Source organism: Zootoca vivipara, chromosome 15 (assembly GCF_965207765.1).
Source record: "Zootoca vivipara chromosome 15, rZooViv2.hap1.1, whole genome shotgun sequence".
In the NCBI taxonomy this organism is placed as follows: Eukaryota; Metazoa; Chordata; class Lepidosauria; order Squamata; family Lacertidae; genus Zootoca; species Zootoca vivipara.
Window position 1 is genome coordinate 18,127,463 of NC_142598.1, and position 22,833 is coordinate 18,150,295.

General features: G+C 40.2%; 1 protein-coding gene across 1 annotated transcript in view; it reads right to left on the bottom strand.

The window, feature by feature from the left end:
- RNF38 (ring finger protein 38) overlaps nucleotides 1-22,833 on the bottom strand; it is an 83,168-nt gene that overhangs the window by 32,962 nt on the left and 27,373 nt on the right. The window contains exon 2 of the mRNA XM_035140491.3: nucleotides 4,373-4,443. Coding sequence (XP_034996382.3) covers nucleotides 4,373-4,443 — 71 coding nt within the window. The remainder of the gene's footprint in view (nucleotides 1-4,372; nucleotides 4,444-22,833) is intronic.

Here is a 22,833-nt window from a genome sequence, read left to right on the forward strand (position 1 = left end):
CCCAATGCTATGGGCATGATCTCTCCCAAGAGGTGTGGCTCCCACTCCATATTAGACTTTAGGAAGGGTTGTAAAGCACATCTATTCTGTTTGGGTTTTGGCTTGCTCTCCCCCCTGCCCCCATCCCCAGTTGCTGTCTATTCTGTATTTTCATTTTTGTTTTAATTGTGTAAACCACCTTAAGCTTCAAAACAGCAGCTGAGAAATGTTTTAAAATAAAATGTAGTGTATGTGTTACACTACAGCAGCTGAGAAATGTTTTAAAATAAAATGTAGTGTAGGTTACAGCAGAATAATGCAACCACTGACAGTATTTCTTTTTTATATGTGATATACACTTACTTCACATTTTGAATATTCTTCTGCCTGATGTAAAAAATACACAAAATGCAGTTTCACTAGCCCTATAAAATTATTTCCTATCTGGTCTTACCTCCGGGGAACATTACTAAACAGCATTTTTGCAACTTCTTTGCCTTTTAGAAAGCAATGAAACCTGCCTCTCTGGCACAGAAATGTCATTTAATTTTAAAAAGATACATACAACAGTATTTTCATTTACAGGTTCCAAGTTATTTTATGGAGCAATAATAGTTCAGTTCTATACTGTGCTGAAATGTCAGAACTCTCAAGTCAAGTGAATATACACAGTGCTGGAAGCTACAGTTGTTAGGAGAGATGCTCATTTCCCAAGCCTTTTGTCATAGACTCCCAAGCAGTCTCCCCTCCCTTTGCAAGCGTTGAAGGGGTACATTAACAAAAACACAAAATCCATTTTAGAAAAGTTCTTCTTCAACACCTCCTGTAGTTTTAGGAATCATACATCAGAAGAATGCAAGAAAAGAAAAGAAAAACTACCACTACTGGAAGCTGGATTATAGAATTTCTTAAATCATATGGACTGTGCTCCTTCCTGAATCAAAGTAAACTATTTTAAGTGTGGAAAATATTTAGGTAGTGACACATTTCAATTTCCAGATAGTGCTATTTTATTAAAATGGACAGTTTGGTTGACTTTGATAAAGTAACAACAGAGCCACAAAACTACCTGGTATCCTTGAGAGAAATAGGTACCAAGTAATATCATAATTAAAACTAGGCACCTTTTACCAAGAAATCAATATTAATAATCCTTCAATCAGTTCCATGCTAATAAGAGGCTCTAAAATATCAACTGAAAAGTAAAAACTTTTGGGGAAAAGCATAGAATTAGAGTAAGGGTACAACAATGAAACTCACTGGAGCATGCTCAGATCAAGGTGCCACAATAGAATATCTTTGGAGTTGTTATGGAAATAGAAAGGATAGGGATGAAGGGGTGGCTATAAAAATCAGAACTTAAAATATTAAAGGGCAAAGTTGGTAGACACCACAAAATAAGGAAAAAATGAAGAGAAACTAAAAAGAAAGAATATTTGTATGTTGTTTTTTTACTTCACAGGAGTAAGAACATTCTGCAGAGCAGTTATTTAGTACAGTAATGGGAGGAAGAAAGCAGGATACATCAGATTCTAATGTTATTGAATTGCCTTTAAAATGCAGTTATATTTGTGCCTTTCTAGGCTCTGCCTATGTATGATCTGTAGAATATGCTGCAGAGCTTTCTAAATCTAGAAATATATTCAGATAAATTCACCTAACTTTATAAATCCACCAGTCTAAAATAATCATCACCATCATTTCCCCCTGTGTTCCAGAGTAGCCCTACAGCCCTATACCCATTGCCTTTAATCAGCTCTAGTTTATCCAGCATAATACCTGTCAGTACATAACAATTCGTATGGGTAAGGCAACTGAAGGGATGTTGCTAGTGAACTGCAAGATGTTGAAATATGGTAAATTCTAATTAAATAAACTGATAGGGAAGCAGCTCTTTAACAGGAAACACACTTTCCTGTGGAGAATCCAGGAAGTGAAGCACAAATCAAAGAGAATCATTGATCAGATGTAGGGTGGGGGTGGGAACATTTCATCAGCTGCAGACACTATTTTCAGTGAAAACACTCTGTGGAGGAAAGTTTGTGTTGTTGATGCCACAAATAGAGAATAACTAATGACTGGATTTAAAACAAAGGTTAGTCAAAATAAGTGAGAAGGGAGCTGCAAACTGGAAAATGCTTAAAATAGCACATTAAAAATGTTACATGTGAAGTCACAATCACACTAAGAAACAAGGCAATACTCAGAAGTGAAGTTTTTCTGTCACCTGTTTTGCTTGATGCACTTAAAGCAGCAGTTTTTCAAACCTCTTTTTTTATAACAGCAGACAATTTCAGATATACTGGCTCCTAAAGCCCAAGCAGATTTCAGCTAGAAAACATGCACAAAGTCTTGAAGAATCAGTGGTACTCTTAAAAAGATTCTGAGAAGTATCAGTGATGCTTCAGACATATATTCTCTTAAGGCCACACATTAAAAGCCTAACTCTGGCTTTTTGCTGGTCTCAGATCATATCTATATGTCTTCCTAACCATAAGAGATCTATTTATCCATTAGCAGCTGGGTGACTATCTAATGACCAAATCACATGGGTGGGTGCAATCACATATCTTTCCTATGGAATCAGCAGTGAATATCTATGCACACACAGCACCACCACCAGTGTCCAAGTGAAAGAAAAATCAATAAATTTAAGTGGAAATATGAGGACTGATGTTATTCAAAACTCTTTTGGCATGTATTTTATATTCTAGACTCTGGTTTACAACAAATGGATTACATACTGATATGAAAAAGCATTTATAAAGAGATTACCAGGACTTGTACCTCCTATTCATTCTTCTTTTTAAAACTTAGTCTAACAGTGGCCAGTTTCCGCACAAAAGGTGATGTGAGAACAACTATATTTAGCACCCTCCCCAAAGACAACAAAATGCCACCAACACTAATGGAGGACAAATCCTACTTCAACTGCTCTTAAAACCAAAGATGAAATTTTAAAAAGCAAAAGGTAAAATAATGCATATTAGCATACAGTACTTAAAAACAAAGCACAAAAAGTGCAAACTCAAAAGCATCACTTCTCAAATAGTAATTTCTTTTAAGTACTTATATTGCACGTGATTATTCAGATGTGCTTTCCATGGCACACACACACTCTCTCTCCACGCAGCCAGCTTTATGCATTATTTCCCTCATTTTACAACTGGGCAACTAAAGCAGAGAAAGCAATCCCTCCCCGCAAAGTCACCCTATTCATCACTAAGCTAAGATCTGAACCCTCTTTCAGTTCTGTCATGAGATTCCTTGAACCCACAGTACTCAATTTTCCCCCAAAGTGATATCATAGCTTCTAGAACCTCTACCCCTGCTCCAACCTGAGAGAACTGTCACCTTCCTTATTCATCAGAAGAATTTGAATTGTAGGCGGTGGGGAAAGGTAGCTACCACATCCTCTTAAAGTCCTTAGCTCAGAAGCAAGTACATTTTTCGTCTCCCTTGAATGGCTGAGTGGAAGAGATGCACAGAATAATGTTTACAGCTCTAAGTGAGACGCTTCTCAACTTCAGAATTTGCTGTACAGATAATCCAAGGTGACTAAAAACAAGACCATTTCATCTGTCATAGCCTGAAGTAGCCAGAAGAGCTGGTGAGAGAACCTTCTCGTCCTAGGTCCAGGGTGTGGGAAGGGAGACACCTATGCAGTTTATCCTCTCTACTGCTTCCAAGTTGCGACGAACTTATAGAGGCATACAATTTTCTCCAGTGACAAACTTATTCAATAGTTTGTTGTTGTTTTCTCCTTCCTGAGAAGCTCAGGAAGCCATGGAAATTAGTCCTATAATCTGAGAAGTGTGCATTAATTTATAATCTGAAAAGAGCTCCGCACCAACAGTTTATGCTAACCACACATTTGCCATATTTGAAGAGTAGCATCAGTATAGTTAAAATCTACATAATAGGAAGCAGCTTACACAAACAACTTATCACATTTTACCCACAACTCTGCATTGCAACCACATACCCATGTAATCTCAGTGTTTGAGGTAGGCCCAAAGTGAGTTTGGGGAGTGAAGGAAAGGAGACCCAAACCTTTTCTGAATCAAAGGGAATATTTATAACAGAAACCAAAAATTCCCACACACAACACTTCTTCATACTTTGCATGGCAAAAGGAACCAAATGAGAAAAGCTGTACTTTGCGAGAGGAAGAAAAGAAATTCTCTGTCTACAAGTTATCACCCATCATTGCATGGGGTGGTGCCAATAGAAAAATCAAACCAACTGACACAAAAGTACACCTTTTTAATACAGAGCAACATCCTCTTGAGACAAATAAGTTGTTTTGCTATAAAACTTCAGCTGACCAGACTTTCAATTGCATAAGATTGGCACTTTTAATACTTGAAGGAAACTAATTTAATTCAGTTACCTTGTCACTGTCATCTGTACAGATGTGGTCTTGATGGATTAACTGGCACTGGAAGGAAGCACCACCACCACCTGCAAGTAAAGAAAGGGAAAAAATGCATTTGAAAACACAGACCATATACTCAAATCTAGCTATCATGGCTTCAGTCTTTATGATTCTAGTACAGGAGGAAGACATTTCTTCAAGCACTGCCAAAACATTTTCTCCAGATTAACAATGTATACTTGTTCATTGACTTAATATTTGTATTCCAAGAATACACAAGCACAAGTTAAGTGAGACCTTTGTGCAATGATTACAGAACTAAATTCTGAGATGCGGGTAACCTAGTTCAGAGAATCTGCTCAGCTTTTAAGGCTCAATGGAGGGGACTTAAGGGAAAGTTGCCATTGCCTCCTTGCATCAGCCTATCTTCACAGAGTTGTTGCCAGACTAAAGCATCAAGTACAAATGTTAGCAGATAAATAACCAAGTGTCATGCCTCGCATGAGTTTCTCAAACTGCTATGAATTTAACAGTGGCCAATTTCATTTCCAATTGACAATTTCAACTACTTAAGCCAGAGTGAGCCAAAGAGCACAGAACCTCTGCCATTTATTCTCCCTCAGCTTTTCGATAAAAGTCTATTCTCCTGTTTCCTTTGTCACTTTCTAAGGTGTAATAAAACAGGGGTGGGTGCACAACAAGAGGTTGGCATGTGTCTTACTGCCAATACATTAAGATACACGTATATATGCAGTAGTGGAAAAAAGCTCATTTGTTTTTTTAAACAGACACTGAAGCAGCTCAGATGGCAAGGTACAACAAAATACCTTTACTGATTTTAATGTATGCATTTATTTTATTTGTATATATGCACTTAACAGTATTGGTAAACTTGTGCTGCTTAAAAATACAATGTATACTTTCTGAAATCACTAAATATAAAATCCTACAGGATACTGTCTCCACTCTTTCCTCTCCCCTTTCCTCTATAGCAATACATGAATGTAATGTAGAATGCTTTACTCTTCAATAATGGTATAATATGCCTTTTATCAGGCCAAAGTGAGTGGTGGTAGGTAGGGCCACCCCTTGCCCTCTTCCTCTTTCTGCACCACCCTTAGAGGAGGAACAGAGATCTGAAATTATAAGCTAGCATAGGGCTTCTGAAATTAGGCCAAGGACGGCACGAAATCAGGTTTAGGGTCACATGCTTACCCCTATCTATAGGACTGCTCTGAAAGTTGGCAATATGCCTCTTCCGTTTTGCATAAGATCAGCCCAAGGCAAGTGGCAATAAGATCTAATGAAAACACATCGTATGCTGGAAGGCTATAATAGACAGTTATGTATATCTTGTGTGTTACACGGGTCAGGTTAGATATTTAACCGGTTACAAATATGTGGGAGAATAGTAACTAGAAGGATAGGCAATTTTATTATAATACTAAACATAGAACTTTAATACTGAAGCACAATTTCTTCTCTGTGGCAATCTGTATATATAAAAACCTATTGGAGAAGTTAGACCAGTTCTGAACTGCATGTGTATGTTCATCCCTGGCAGGCAGGCAGGCAGGCAGGCAGGCAGGCAGGCAGACACACACACACACACACACACACACACACACACACACACACACACAAAACTACAGAACAGCAAACCCCAAAGCCATCAACATGAGGCAAAACATAGCCAGTCGGTCATTGATATGGCTTCTTTGAACTGAATCTGTTGCCAAGGTATTATTTAAAGCCAAGTATTTAGACTGTCATATCCTTAACACTACATATGTGACAATCTACTTCTAGAGGCCAGTTTTGTGTCCATGCTGGTTTCCCCAATACCATAAATGAGGTGGTCTTTTCCTGGACCACCTAATGTCATAAGCTTTCAAATTGTATAAACATGTTTAAATCTAGACGCTATAAGCCACTCTTCTTGCTTTGAATACTTATGCCCGGCAAGAATTTCCCTGTAACATGAAAGCTTACACTCCCAACACACTGAAAATTATACAGACTGCAGTGCTTAACAGATTTTACCAGAACATTCTTCCAAGTACAGTATCCTTCCTCTCAAAACCTAAAATAATGTTTGCTTTACAGACACTTCCTATATAGGCACCCTCACTAAATGGTTTAAATCCCTGCTGAAAACCTGTTTATTTCAGAAAACCTACCCAGACATATAATTAGTCATCTATATTGTTTTTAAAAGATTTTCTGATTTTATCCATATTTTGTTGATAATTATTTTATGTATACTTGTGAACAGCTTTGATGATTTTATGAATTAATAATTTTATTATGTACACTGCCCTGAGAGTTTTCCAGTTGAGCAGTCTCTCTCTCAAAGCTTGGCTTTCATTTGGTGTGCTTTTTTGTTTTCTTCAACTGCATTTAATTTCAAGTATTTTAAAAAAACTATTTCAACCAAACTGTTGAAGAGGAAAAGGAACATGATGTTTTAAAAGAGCCCTTCATGCTTTCTTCCACCCATACACTTGAAATGCCACTGCTAGCCCATGAAGCTGGAAAAAAATAGCTTGTAGAATGTCCCACAGCAATTGCTACTAGTCATATTATGCCACAGAAATTCTTTTGGTTTGGAGTTCCCTTTTCCTTCCCTTCCCTACATCACTGCTCTTTCCCCCCTCCTTTTCCTCCCTGATCAGCACGAAGTATGGAAAAACAGTGTTCTGTTATGAAGCCACTATTCTGCATTCAGTAAAAACATGTCCAGCCCTACCCAGTACTTGGCCTCTGGATGTTGTTTGTTCATGGACTACAGCCAGTTCACATCATTTGAAGCCTGAGCCATCTCGCTAGCAAACTAGCTGGCTTTACCACAGCTACTGGAGCACAGTTCCTGTCATGGCTGCACAAAATATATGGGGACACAACAAACTGCTTCTGGCAAGCCCAAGAGCTTGCACATGCCCAGTGGGATTTTGGCCTCGTTTTTCTTCAAACAGCTTATTCTCATCATGCCATATCACAAGCTGCTTTTGCAAGTCCCCTCAATATTAGGAACAAAGCTTGATGTGCAACAAGGAGGGCTGCAATTTAAGAAACAGATGTCCAAAGCCCCCCTGAATGCAGCAAGCCACTTTCCATGTTCTCTAGATCCTGACAGCTGTCTTTAAAGGAGCGTGGTTCCACCTTATTTATAAGTCAATGTTACAGCTTTCCATTTAGAATACTTAACATTTTTCACATTCAGGCTACAGGAAACTAGTTCCCCAGTGGTTCCTGGTGGGCATTCCACAGTTTGGGATGGTGCCTTCCACTTCCCCCTTATGATTAAGCAAGTTCCTTGTTACATTTGATACTTATTTTGTAGCCAGATTAGCTCTGCTCTGAAGACTTACGTAGAAAGCTGTTTTATAGTGAGTCTGATCAATGGACCATCTAGGTCAGTACATGCAGATCTGGCTTCCCAAAACAATGCTTTCCCTGGAAATAATCTGTTAGGCCAGCATTCACATAACAAGTTGACAATTTCCTATTTCTAATTGATTCCCAACCATGGAATTTTCACACACACCCCCAGCAAAAAACTACAAAAATGGGAAAACTCAAAAAATGCTCTGATTTGTGCGATCACTCCTCCTCCTATGAATTTTTTAATAATAACTTTTATTGATTATACACATTAAAACAAGACATACATAACATATTATCCCCCTTCTTCTACCCCCCACGGGCCCCCTCCTGCCACGAGAGAGTCCCATGCAAAGTGGACAGTCGAAGGCGGTCCATTTTATAATTGGGTTTGTCCCCTCCCCCCTCTTCTCCTCCCCAGAGCCCCCTCCTGCCACCAGGAAGCTCTAGAATGACAAGGGAAAATGAAGGAGGGTGTCCACCCAACTATCTGTCCAAACACATCTTGTTAACTTTACACAAAAAAGAACCCCCCCAAAAAAAAAAGAAAAAAGAAAGAAAAACAAAAAACAAAACTATTATAATCATTAATTATACATAAACATTGTTTAAGGGCTTCCCCAACCTCCCCCGTTCCCTCCTCCTATGAATTTGGTTCATGAAACAAAGCCAGACAGGACAAATATTTATGAACAAGTCAGGTGAAAAGAGGAAAAAGAGTTCTTGTGGTGACAAATTACCGGTACGGTACATCAGAAGTGTTACCAATTTATGACTGCGATGAAATGGACTCTGGGTATGCAAAAGCTTATGACATATAAACCTGTGAGGTGCTACAAAACAGTTGCTTTCATTTCAACGCACTTCAAAAGTTAGTTTACTGTCTGTTCACATATATTCACATTAGTGATATATTCACATTAGTGGCTTGAAAGTGAGTGAGAATTCTGGCAGAGATAAAGGAGGGGAGAGGCAATTAAGTTTGAGGGAAAAAGTGCAGTAGTCCCCCTTTGCTATTTCAAAGCACCCCCTGTTGCAGGCATTTTGCAGAAAGGAGGGAGGGACTTGGGTGTAACAGAATGAGCAGTTCCCCCCCAGTTATATCCAATACGGATAAGATTTGCTGTGGAACACTCTTCCAAGAGATTCAGCAGGCACTCTTACTTTTGACTTTCAGGTGTCTCTTGAAGGTTGTTCTTATAACAGTAGTTGTATAAAGTTTTGATTACCCAGTAGTTTAATCGCTTAAATTATTATTTGTCTTGTTTTAATGGTATTTTATGTCTTTATGTTGTACACAACACTGATATTTTATGATGGTGGTACAGAAATACTTTATAACCAGTGGTGAGATGGGCGGTGACAACCCACGCAGGTTCACATTTCTCCCCTACAGGAGAATGGGATTTTAGAACAACATAAGCAAAGTTATGCATGTAGGGGGGTGGGTGGGTGTGGCTGCCAAGGGTGGGGGAAGAAGAGAAAGTGAAGGTTGAACTAGAGAGAACTAAATTAGATATGATCAAAGCTTACATATCCTCAGTGGAATTTTTGACATTATCTTGTCAACAGCAGACCCCCCATTTCATACCATGAAATACTTGGGTGGGAAACTACCTTCCGATGGGCGATTCCTATTTAACAGACAGAACTCCCCTGCAGTACACTTATACCAATCAAAATGTATTTTTAATGCTCTGACTTCAAACATTCACATAGGGTGAGGAAACAGATTTGTATTGTTGCCCATGTGCACAACTCAGCTGTCATGCACCATCTGTGAAAGCCACATCTATGTTGTAGTACCACCATTCTGTATTTAGGTGAGCGGAAAAAGTTTATACTATTTAGAATTTTGTCTCCACTTGACATTTTCAATTTTTATATTTATCGTTTTAATTTTTAGAGAAAAGATGAATACAGTCAAACATAGTAATCCAAAATAGCACCTTCTTATATGTACATTTATGTTGAATGGGAGAGGGGGGGATGCAGCTGGTGAACCAGACCACTCCAGCATTCATTCATGCAAGTATCTATATATGGAGTTCATATGGTATACCTGAAAATGTCCCATATTTTACATTTTAACCAGCTGCCTCTTTTAATAATGGCAAAAAATAATAATCCAGAAAACTATGCTCTGTGCTCCCATGAATCATCTCCTCACCTTGAGCACTGTCATAATAAACTCTACAGAGGAGCCTCTTCTGTTAAAGGAATGTCCTGGTCAAGTGGCCCAGACAAAATATGCCATAGCAATAGAATGCACAGTTCAAAACAGGAAGCTGACAATTATTTTTATCAGTACATACAGACTTTCCTTCTAGCAGTTATAACATTAGCTCAGGAAAGTACTGGTGTAAGGTAAAAAGAACTGATGTGGACGTTACTCCAGCTGCAGAAACATTGAGGGTCTCTAGGGCAGTGTTTCCCAACCAGTGTGCCTCCAGATGTTTTGGGACTACAACTCCCATCATCCCTAGCTAGCAAGACGAGTGGTCAGGAATGATGGGAGTTGTAGTCCCAAAACATCTGGAGGCACACTGGTTGGGAAACACTGCTCTAGGGACATAGGGAAGTGTCTTATACAGAGTCAGACCATTGGTCTATCTAGCTCTGTTGTCTACACATGCACTGGCAGTGGCTCTCCAGGACTTTAGACAGCAATCTTTCCCTGCCTATCTACAGATTCACTTTAGATATTCATTAACTTCTGGCAATACTTCAGAGTGCTAGATTTAGTTTACAAAGACCTAAAAGGTCTAGGACAGGGTAATGAAGAACTGCCTTCTCCCATACAAGCCCATTGACTAAGCCAACCAGTCTTTCACCTACCCTGGGATCTTATGTGGAGGATGGGCAAGAAATCTTATTAAATAATCTGTCTGAATATGGATATATACCACATCTGAAACTAGACTATGCAATCTTTCCTCTGCTGCTGTTCTCAGAGTTGATCACACTCTTTTTGCTGCTTCTCCAGTTCACATATCAGTTGCCTCTCTGCCAGCCCTGCATTGTAAACTCCAGCCGGTTGTTGTTCACCTACTCCAATTACTGCCAAGTGAAATAAAACCTATAAGGCTGCTGAAAGTTGTTCTTTCCAGTAAACGGAGCAACTAATTGGAAACTGCCAACTACTTGAATGCTGTTTTCATTATAAGACAGTTGGCATCATTATTGCCATATTTGCCCCAGATAATAAAAAATACCAGGCAACCAGCTGTTCCTGTTGTCCATAATAATTTTTCTGGAAGTTCACCCGAGATCTTAAAGAATGTATGGTTTCACCTTAAAGTTAATACAATTCTCAATATGTTCCACAATGTCAAGACCATTCTATGCCATATTTGAAGTCGCACAATGAAGGAGGGTACATTTTTAAGCTTATAATAAAGGATATTGTTTAAAAAATAAAAGACATGGGTTTCCAAGATCATGTACCATTTTTCCTTGACAGGTTGTGAGACCTGCAAACTCACCTCCAATATAATCACTTACAGTGGTACCTCTACTTACAAATTTAATGCGTTCCGAACGCACATTCGTAAGTCGAAAAAAAGTAAGTCAAATCCCAAAGGAATGCATTGGGAGAAAAAATTCGTAAGTCGAAGCAACCCTATCTAAACATTCGTAAGTAGAAAAAATCCTATCTAAACCGCATCCAAGATGGCGGACGGAGCTCCATTCGTAAGTAGAAACATTCGTAAGTAGAGTTATTTGTAAGTAGGGGTACCACTGTACTATATGCAGAACTGAGTATATCTGGTAACTTTACATGCTGGACTGCAGTATAAGCTCCACATGTCTGAGCATAACATTAACAATGCATGAATATAAGAAGCCCATTAGTTGTAACATACTAGCTCATGTCAGTCTGCACAGCAGCCCATGTAACTGAATGCATCTTTACTTCTCATAACTTGAATATATATAAGGTTAGATGAATTTTCTCCCTCAATCCTGCACTTCTGTTCCCCCAAAATGTTTTATTCATTTTGCCTACAATATTTTGACTAAAACCTTAGGTTATGACAAGTATTCTGACAAATCATTGTTTAAGTATTAGTCATGTAAGTGTAAATTATATATTCAGCAACATAAAAAGCAACACACACACACACACCCCAGCAAAACCCCTTATTTTTGTGCACATGCTTGATGGGTTTTTGCATCAGTTTTTTTTTTGCTTTTGCTTTTTGCTTCTAAAAGTCAGATAGATGTTTATTCCCTTGACATCTGATGGGAGGGCGTTCCACAGGGATTGTGCCACGACCGAGAAGGCCCTCTGCCTGGTTCCCTGTAACTGCACTTTTCACAGTGAGGGAACTGACAGAAGACCCCCAGAATGGGACCTCAGTGTTCAGGCTGAACAACGGGGGTGGAGACGCTCCTTCAGGTATACAACACCATTACTGAATACCTATCAATTTTCCAAGTGCTTGTTCATGACAACTGCAGAATATTTAAATACAGATGGCAGAATTCTTCACAACAGACTTCAAGCAGGTTAAACTCACAAGGTGACTTGCACCTTAAAACAGAAGTATATATGAACAAAATCAAGCAGGATTCTGTTGCCTCGCCTTGAGGATCTTATAGTGGATGGAAGTGCTTAGTACAGCAATTCACATTAATAGTCAGACAGAATGACATGCTAGGGCCAAAATGAAAAAGTTATTTCATGGCCCGTCAAACATAAATTAACTTTCACTCTCCCTGTCTGTCTTGGTCTCGCTCCAATTAGTGAGCATCTGTCCCAGTCTTGTTTTCATGAAGGGCAATATTCAAGCTCAGCATTTACTTTTGCCTATATTATATAGATATTATATACACTTATCAGTACATGTTTTCAAAGTATTACGAATGTCACTAAAAACTTTTGCCAGTATGTTTGCAAAATACCCTGGTAATATTTTCTAATTTGTTCAACTTTCTATTACCCCCATCCCAAAACATCTTAATTATTTAAAATTACAGATTAGTTCTAGATATACATTTCTATATGAAAACTCCTGCTGGTCTGAAGATATGTGATATAGCCACCTTGCTAAATTTAAACAGGTTTGGTTCTTGTCTGTACCCAGACTGCACACTGCCCAGGAACACCATGAACCTCACTTTCAGTTCCATGGAGGAAAGGTGGGATTATGCATGTAACAAATGAATCAATGAAAAGCTCAAATTCACTCACTGTATTTAAAAAAACAACCAATAATTTGCTTACATCTTTCAAGTCACTGTACATCCTCTTTTCTAAAGTCTGCAGGATTATTCCTCTTCTACAAGGTACAACTACAGCTGTATGCTTTAGATATGATTTCATTATTCAGAGTTCTGATTTTAGGACTCCAATCCCAGTATTCTGCTGAATAAACTGTTCACAAAGTGACTCTCTAGCTCCATTTCAAAATATGCAAAGAAGTGCAACCCAAGTCACTGGAAATGATACATAACCCCCCACCCTACCCCCAGGTCAAATCTTACTAAGGCCTTAAACTTGTGCCATCTGGCTACCCTCCCTCTGTGTAGAACAAAGCTCAATGTTCTGGGGTTTTTTATTTTTTAAAAAAATCTATTGTTGCTCTATTGGCTCACAAGAGCCAACTATTTTTAAATCAATTATACAGATGTGAATTTCATGGCAAGAAATTTTTAGATAGTTAATTTTATCTGTTACCTAAGCAAAGTTAGTATAAGTGGCAATACGTTCTAGAATGCGCTATTAGGCTTCAACTTATAATTAAAAAATCATCTAATGTTAATGTGAATATCTGAAGGGCAGATGTCCAGTAGCTCTTTTAAGTTGTAATAATTTAATGTTGGATTCATGTGCTGTAGAGGGAAATGAGGGGCATATGGGGCTCATCAACCAGGGAAGGTAGAATCATAGAATCGTAGAGTTGGAAGGGACCATGAAGGTCATGTAGACCAAGCCCCTGCAATGTTGGAATCTATCACCCAATGTGGGTATCAAACCCATGACCCTGAGATTAAGAGTCTCAGGCTTTACCAGTAGCCCATCTAGGAGAAGGATAACTCTGATTTGAAACCTCTGCTGCTTTGCAGCTATACTCATTCGTGAGAAAGGCTTTGTGAGTCATCCCCAAGAAAAAATCTATACCCGCTGCCTTGCAGGCGATCTTCGGGAGAAGAAAAAGCTAACAAGTAAACCGTACACAAATCCGGTGGAGTCCCTAAGGCAGTTTGATGGCACCATGTATGCCTCCTTCCGGCAACTCCTGCAGCAAAGCTGATGCCAAGTGTATTGCTCTACTTTCCTTTGCACCACACTTTGCACACCAGGGGTGTGTGTGTGTGTCTAGTTTACAGAGCAACCCAGGACCTCCATACACACTGCCCAGGCTTGTGCCCCAGAGAGGTCACTTCAGTGCTGCAACGCAGCAAATCAGTGTAGGAGACAGTAGTTGTGAGTTACCAGTTTCTGCAGGCACAGCAGGCACTTCGATTCTCCACTGCTTTGTCTTCAGCCCTAGATGCACACTCCATTGTCTCTCAAGACAGACAGATGCCAACAAAAATAACGTTGGATAGTTCAGTCGGTAGAGCATGAGACTTAACCTCAGGGTCGTGGGTTCAAGCACCATACTGGGCAAAAGATTCCTGCATTGCAGGGGATTGGACTAGATCAGGGGTCTGCAACCTTTAAGACAAAAAGAGCCACTTGGACCCATTTCCGAAGAAAAAAAATAAACTGGGAGCCGCAAAACAGGGACGTAATTAGAAATCAGAGGGCCCCATAGCAAAATTTGCTATGCCCAATCATCAATGCCCCAAAATGCCATAGAAAATTAATCAGGGCCCCAGTGTACCATAAATCATAATCAGTGCCTGATGTAAATAATAATTAATAATGAGGGCCCAATGTCATCCTCGTCATTATAAAAATAACTTTGGGCTTTGAGTTTGGGCTGCCTTGATTACTGGGAATGGGCAAAACTCTGACTCCCTTTTTAGGACACCTATATGGTTTCATGTGTGTTGGTCCCATCAAGTGAACTTACAAAATTTCCTCATATTGAATCAACCCATTGATTAATACATCTACCTCAATCTCCTGACCAGGCCGGCAGGAGGCCACAGGCAGGCCACAGGCAGGCCGCAGGCAGGAGCAGCAGCAGCAAACACGCGCTCCGAGCCCGCAAGCCTTTTCTGCTGCTGGGCAGGAAGAAGCGCGCCTGTTTAAAAAAATAAATAACTCCGACCCCGCCCCCGTGAGCCTATTGGCTGCAGAAATGCGGCGGGGAGGGGCTGATGCAGGGAGGGGGCCGACCACGCTCCCCGGGCTGCTAACGTCACCTTGCATCCTTTTTGCACAGCGCACGCACACAGCGGAGTTGTGGACTCCGGCAGGCGCCGTGCGGGGTGCAGGCGCACAGCGCGCCGCCGCCGCATGGCTCAGGCGGCGCATGGCTCGGACGCCTCCTCCCCTCGTATCCGCTCCAGAGCCGCAGCAAAGGTGTAAAAGAGCCACATGCAGTTCTGGAGCCGCAGGTTGCAGACCCCTGGACTAGATGACTCTCATAGTCTCTTCCAACTCTACAATTGTATGATTCTAATACCAAAAAATATTCCCTGGACTACTTACAACCAAAATAAAAAATAGACATAAAATTTAGCAATCAATATAGTAACCAAATGGTAAGGATTCCATAAGCTTTGATGTTGGTAGTTTGGTTGTCCAAGTATACCTTAGGCTTTATGCAGAAATGTACCCCAAAGGCACATCTAAACTTGCAGTGTGTACTGGTACAGAATTCAAGATAGAGGCAAAAAAAAGGTACAGTATGAGTATGTATTAAAATATTAGGTCTAACACAATGTTGATGCATTGTGTTGTGTAGTAGCAAGCAGAATAGGTTGCATTTTCATTAAAAGATGGGGTATCCCGTTTCTTCTAATATCCAACAAGGGGTATCCTGTTTCCTCTCCAATAGTCAACATACTGAGCTCATGTAATTAGTGGACTTGTGTAATTATTATCACAAGGGAGTAAGGGAAATGGCCAAGAAAACTCTGAGTAACTGTGGTATGTAGCATCTTAGACAAACCACTTTAAGATGTCACATGAGGCCTAAGCAATGGGGAAATGGGATCAATGAGCTGGAAAGTATAAACACTGCACAGGCTGGTTTAACAGTTGAATCATTTCTCCTCCCACAAGATACCCTGGGAATTGTAGTTCTGTGAGAAGGGATTATGGGGCACACTAATTCCCAGTGCCCTGAAATACTATTTCCAGACTCCTTTGAGGGAAGGAATGACAGTTGTAAAAAATATTCATAGTCAAAATGCTGCAAAAATTAAGTTCTTTCAAGTTCAAATGTGCCTTGACATTTCAAATCCATGAAGCCAAAATGGCCAGTTGCAAAGAAATTACAGTATCCATAACAGACCTCACTATTTAACTAAATACCAAGGTAATACAGTGGTACTTTGGTTTACGAACTTAATCAGTTCCGAAAGCCCGTTCTTAAACCAATGTGTGCTTTCCCATAGCAGCGGGGGACTCAATTTACAAATGGAACACACTCAACAGGAAGCGAAACATGTTCTTATTCCAAGGCAAAGTTCACAAACCAAAACACCTACTTCCGGGTTTGCAGCGTTCTTAATCCAAGTTGTTCATAAACTAAGCTGTTCTTAAACCAGGGTACCACTGTACTCAGAATGTGAGAGGCTAAGAATAAACCAAGACCTGCAAAGACATATTCTTTCAAAAAATGAGCACAATGAAAGGGACTCAGAGCAACAATATTCATGTAACACTATGTCACCTATTGAGGAGGAGTGTTTCAAAAACATGGGGACTTTTAAAGTGTAGCACTGTGACACACAGACCTGGGACACATGCAACACTAAGCTAAACCATGGCATAGCCTAAATGTGCAATTTCCTGGGCATAAAATAATGGTCACTTCAGATCCTTCTGTCCCCAAACCTCTGTGAGTAAACCCATGCTTTTGCTTAGTGTTACATCGAAACCTGGACTTGTGATATCTCTTGCTCTGGCCAAACCACAAGCTGTAGCCAAGGTTTGTTCTATGGCTTAGTGAACATGGCTTGTCTACAGGAGATAAACCATGAGCCCAGGTTTGGACATAATGCAAAGACAAAAACCGGCTTAGTTTACAGCAAAACAGTAGCAGTAGAGGAGCAAAATGACTGGAATCTTTGCTCTGGGAACTCACACATTCATTGGTTTGTGCTAAGCCATGGTTTAGCTTAGTGTTACATGCAAACTAAGCCAGTCTTCTGATGTATTCATCTGGGTAGTTTGTACTCAACCCAAGAAATCCCCAACACCCTGAAACTCATTTCCATACATATGATTACCCTATGGTTGCTCAAACAGTATCAATTATTTGCCACAATGTTATTAAGTTAAAAAAAACTTAATAAAACTGTCCAATTTATAAATTGCGGAAGGAAAGAGCCACTGCATGTAGAAATAATTTAATGCAAAGCTAATATCAAGCTGAACAGTAAATATGAGTAGAATGCTCTTTTATTTTAGTTTAGCTCTTTTCCCCAGAAGAACTGTATGTTTGTACCTAACATGTTTTGAGTTTGACAATGAATCATTTTGGCACATCTTACATAGTTACAATTCATTATTTCCTTTCTTCTAGAAAATAGAATAATCAGATGCCTGACCTATTAGGTGCATGATTAATGGCCAGGTTCAGACATCACTTTAAACCATAGTTAAGGGTTTAATGTGAACAAGCAGTATGTTGGTGTACACTGCTCAAAAGTCCATGCTGTACTCCTCCACTGTTGCTTCCATTGGCACACTGGGGAAGAAAGAGACCAGAGGCTGTCTTTGAGTTATGTGTGAACCAGCTCTCCTGGCTTGTTTCTCCAAAACAAACCTTAAGTAATAAGCAAAGGGCAAGCCTTGGCTTCCACTCATGGTTTGTTTGGAGAGAAACACACACAACAAAGCCAGCTTCTGTTTGGTTTGTTACCCGGTAAACCCAAGCAGAGAGAGAAAGAAGAAGTGCAGCAGGGATTTTTAACCTTAACTATGGTTTTAACAGGACGCGGGTGGCGCTGTGAGTTAAACCACAGAGCCTAGGGCTTGCCAATCAGAAGGTCGGTGGTTCGAAACCCCATACGGGGTGAGCTCCTGTTGCTCTGTCCCAGCTCCTGCCAACCTAGCAGTTCGAAAGCACGAAGTGCAAGTAGATAAATAGATACCGCTCCGGTGGGAAGGTAAACGGTGTTCCCGTGCGCTGTTCTGGTTCGCCAGAGGCAGCTTAGTCATGCTGGCCACATGACCCGGAAGCTGTACGCTGGTTCCCTCGGCCAATAAAGCGAGATGAGTGCCGCAACCCCAGAGTCGTCCGCGACTGGACCTAACCATCAGGGGTCGCTTTACCTATGGTTTTAACACAGTGTCTAAATCAGTCCCATAATCCTACTAGGGTATCGCTTCCTACTGTTCTACATGTAAGGCTAGTGCAGATTTAATGTTGATTGATCCCTGAACTGCCATTAAAAAAGAAAAAAAAGGAATAACTAAGCATGTGGAATTACCTTATGAAGATCATTGGCCCCTTGCAGCAAAGTACATCCCAGCAATAGCTTTCTAATGTCCAATGCCCTGTACTTGAGTTCATCATAATATGTACTGCAGAATGATCCAACGACTTTCATGCAAAGCATGCTGTGGTACAATGGGTCAGTGCATCCGGCTGTTAACCAGAAGGCTGGCAGTTCGAGTCCACCCAGGAACGACTCTGGACAGGATACCTGCATTGCAGGGGCTGGACTAGATGACCCTCAGGGTACCCTCCAACTCTACAATTCTATGATCCTATGTGGCTCTACCGCTTAGCTACCAGCCCCACTGACTTGCCTTTGGCACTGTAATTCTTTCTGAGGCACTATGAGAGGGAAGGGCAGTGGATCACAACGGAATTTTATCAACAACTAGTAAAGCGCTGCTTATGAAGCAGTGGCAGGAGTATTTTGACATAAACAGATTGACAATTAGACAAAGCTGTAACCCCCCCCCCAATTTATTTTTACATTCTCAACTGTCATTGTGGGTAGCTCTCGTGTTAGTTCCCAATCCTGCCAATAGAGCTATAAGACATATCACAGTAGGAATGAAACTGTAAACTGCTGTGACTGTAAAATTATATTACCAAGAAGTTATACAAAAAAACAAAAGTAGGAACTTGGCTCCTTTGGATAGGAATTTTGGCAAAGAGTCTCAGTCTGACTCAAGCCAGATTTTAACAGATACAATGGCTGGGTTTGAAAGGAAGTACAAGAATACTGGAATCTGTACTCAAGTATATATGTATATAAACAACAACACAGCCTCCCAGTTTAGGTGCACTCCAAAATTTACAAAGAGCGTGAATTACAGCAGTAACAACAAAACGATCCTAGTTGGCTCAACTGAAAGTGAATTCTTGTTTCTCTCTCCTTCCCTACTAACAAATCATTCTTGGCGGCGTGCTTTTCAGAAGTGCAGACACTTTCCATAAGCCACAATACTACATATTTCCAAACCACCACCACAAATGATACCCATCTAAATCAAACTGTTATCTTAGCATACTTAAAGTTATTATACACAGAGACAAGGAAGCTATGATGATGCAGAAAGATTTGGGTGGTCATGGCTTATCTTCAGAGTGAATGCAACCCCATCTTCAACCCACGTCTATCAATGTGTCACAGATTGTGTGGATCAGACTTTTAAATGGGAGAGTGATGACCCAAATCCCACTCTACTCTACCAGTTCTGAAGCAGGGTGGGCCTTGGGCAAATCCCCACCTCTCCTCTCTAGCCTAGTTAATGGAGCTGTTCCAATGATAATATGAAACCATTTACAGTGTCTCAAGCACTCTGAAGAACCAGTGTAGAGTAGAATGTTGGACTAGGGCCTGGGAGAGCAAGATTTGAATCCCCACTCAGCCATGAAGCTCATTAGGTAACCTTGAGCCAGTCACAGGGTTGTTGTGAGGATGAAATGGGGAGGAGAACCATTGCACACCACTTTGAGAGTCTTGGAAGATAAGCAAGATGGAATATAAATGTGATAAACAAACAGCAACAGCAACAACAATCACATTGCACCTCTGCAGAAGATCAAAACAATCCCCTTCAGCTCTAAACCTGGAAGCTGCGGGGAGGGAGCAGGAGTTGTGTGGGCAGCAGATAAGCATTGCCCCAGTGCCTCAGCTGATCAAATGACTGTATTTGTGTATGTCAGGCACCCCCAAACTTCAGCCCTCCAGATGTTTTGGACTACAATTCCCATCTTCCCCAACCACTGGTCCTGTTAGCTAGGGATTATGGGAGTTGTAGGCCAAAACATCTGGAGGGCTGCAGTTTGGGGGTGCCTGGTGTATGTGCTTGTACATGCGTCCAACAAGAGGAAATGCAGGTGCTACATGGTAAGTGGAGAGGGGACCTTGCAAAGCTGCAATGTCAGAAGATTCTAAGAAGGGAAAGGGGACAGGCAGGAAAAGGCAGTTTGTTAAAACTGAAACAGTTTATTGGCCTGGTGACATAAGGCCTTTGGTTTAACTCACCATTTTGACACTTTGTTAATAAATGTTAGCACTACAGCTAAAGATGTAACACTGTTGCAGCCATAGGGAAAATAGAAATAGGGAAATTGAAATACACTCCTTTCTTATCAAACCTAAATTTGTCTTACTGTTCTAATATAAATTGCATAATTTATAAGGTAGTTAGCATACAATAATTATACAACTTGGCAAATTTATTAAATTTACAGAGCAATGCTATGCATTGAGCAAAACTCAGAAGACAGACCTTTGAGCAAAACTCAGAAGACAGACCTAATCTGTTTAGTGGTGCTTACTCCCAAGCAAGAACACTATAAGCTTGCAGTCTCCAAAGTACAAATGTCTCAGTTGTGTCTAAGCAAAATTGTGAATATACTCAATACAAGTGAGACACACACACACACACACACACACACACACACACACACACACAATTGGCTGTATCTATCCTACCTAAGCAAATGTATCTTAGCTTTTGCCATCTGAGAATGGCTTTGTTGAGGGGAGGAGTGTTGAATTGGAAATAGAAACAAAGACATGCATTGGAAGAAAGTGTTTTATCTGTCAAGAGAAGCAGTCTTATACTGTGTCATACTAAAATGTGTGTGTGTATACACACACACAAACACACACACACACACACACACACACACACACACAGAGAGAGAGAGAGAGAGAGAGAGAGAGAGAGAGAGAGAGAGAGAGAGAGAGAGAGAGAGAGTATATTAAAAGGAACATTACACTTGTTCTTTTACTAAGAGCCCAGAAGCACATTGCATATCAAATTTAATCTGGATAACAACACTTTTCAATAGTTCATTATCATTCTCAAACACAGCAGATTGTCTTTCCCAAAATATGAGGTACAAACATTTTTATATAGATAAAAACTTGTCTCAAAAAGCATTTAACTCACTTCAAAAGATAAACGTGTTTCATGGGAGTTTCCCAGTGTTCCAGCAGGGGAGAGGAGTGGATTCTGAAAAGATCCTGAGGAAGAATGTTCCTTCTCCTCTGAATATTTATGTTGTTCTTTTTCACACCTCATGGCTACAATATTAGAATGAAACCTGGTACAAACATCCAGGGTGCAATTCCATGGATGGTTGTTTTTTCTTTTTGTTTATTTTGGCACAGTTCTGTCTGAATGTTAGCTTGGCTACTGTGCCCAGTTAGTTAAGCAGGGAAGGAAAATACTGTACAGAACACAGTTCAATTTACACTGAGACATAAAAAATGCTGAGACATGAATGAAAGTGGATGTACACAAGGATGTACAAAAAGGAGAATATTTTGCTTCAAATGCAAACCCCAGTTCAATATGTAGGTGTTTTAAAGGAGGGCTAGAAACAAGTGAAGCTTCTTTGACCACAATAATAATCAGCAGCAAGGACACCTACAGGCCACAAATGATTTACGATAAGTTTACAACTTTAAAAAAGCATATCAAGCCAAGATGAAAGTTCCACAAACCTTCACTTTTCTACAGCAACACCCACCCTTTCTGTTATGGACCTACTAAACATGATGCAAGAAATTCTTCAATTAGATCTCAGTTTTTTGAATACGTGTCAAGAGCAACAGCAGCAAGGGAGTATATTAGGAATTCAGCACTTGGGGAACTACTACTCACTAATCTTCTGTATTACATCTACTTTGTCCTCAAATGGTGTGTTCACGTGATTAGAAGTCAAGAGACATGACTATCATTAAACTAAAATATACTCTCAGAAAGATTCAGAGATGGTTGCAATGTAGGGGGAAACCAAATATATGCAGATGCTTCTGTATGCCACAATACATTCATTTCTAGCGGCAAATGCATCAATGGAAACAGATGCAAGGAAAGGAGACCCAGACCCCTAAGAGGCTGGAATTTATCATCAATTGCTTATGTTCTGAACTCTTAACCCTTCTTTCAGAGCACCAGGATGCTAGCAGCACACACATAATAGCAGGGAAAAATGCTTACTGAATATTCAACAGAAATGTAAATGCATACTTAAAGCAGCCTTTGAGCAAAACAATGGCCCTATGACCTATTGATATCAATCTTTCATTCAGCACACTACCCTTTGCTTTTCTTTCCCTGTGGTAGTTTCTGTTTGCTAAACCCAAGGGTCATGTCCCAAGACCAGAGGAAAGCTATGCTAAGTGAATTCTGCAGTGTAGGAGAGAGTTGTGTAAAGAATAATCTTTTTGCCTCCTTTCTCCTATGAAAAGTGTTTGCTTAACTCTAAAAAGCACCAGAGATCAAAATACCACTTTGTTTTGGTATTTTATATGATGCTGCAAAGCTGAGATAAAAATGCCTTTCTCGAAAGACCACATACCCATTTGCTCCATAGCCAGGATTTTTGTTGAGGGGGCAGAACTGACGTGAAATGGTCAGTTAGTTAAATATTTCTATTGTTTTACTTGATCTAGGGGGTCAGCTACCCCCCTGCCCACACCCATGTGCTCTGCCATCAGTTTCTCTCTCCCACTACAGCTTAAGTACAGTCACCTTT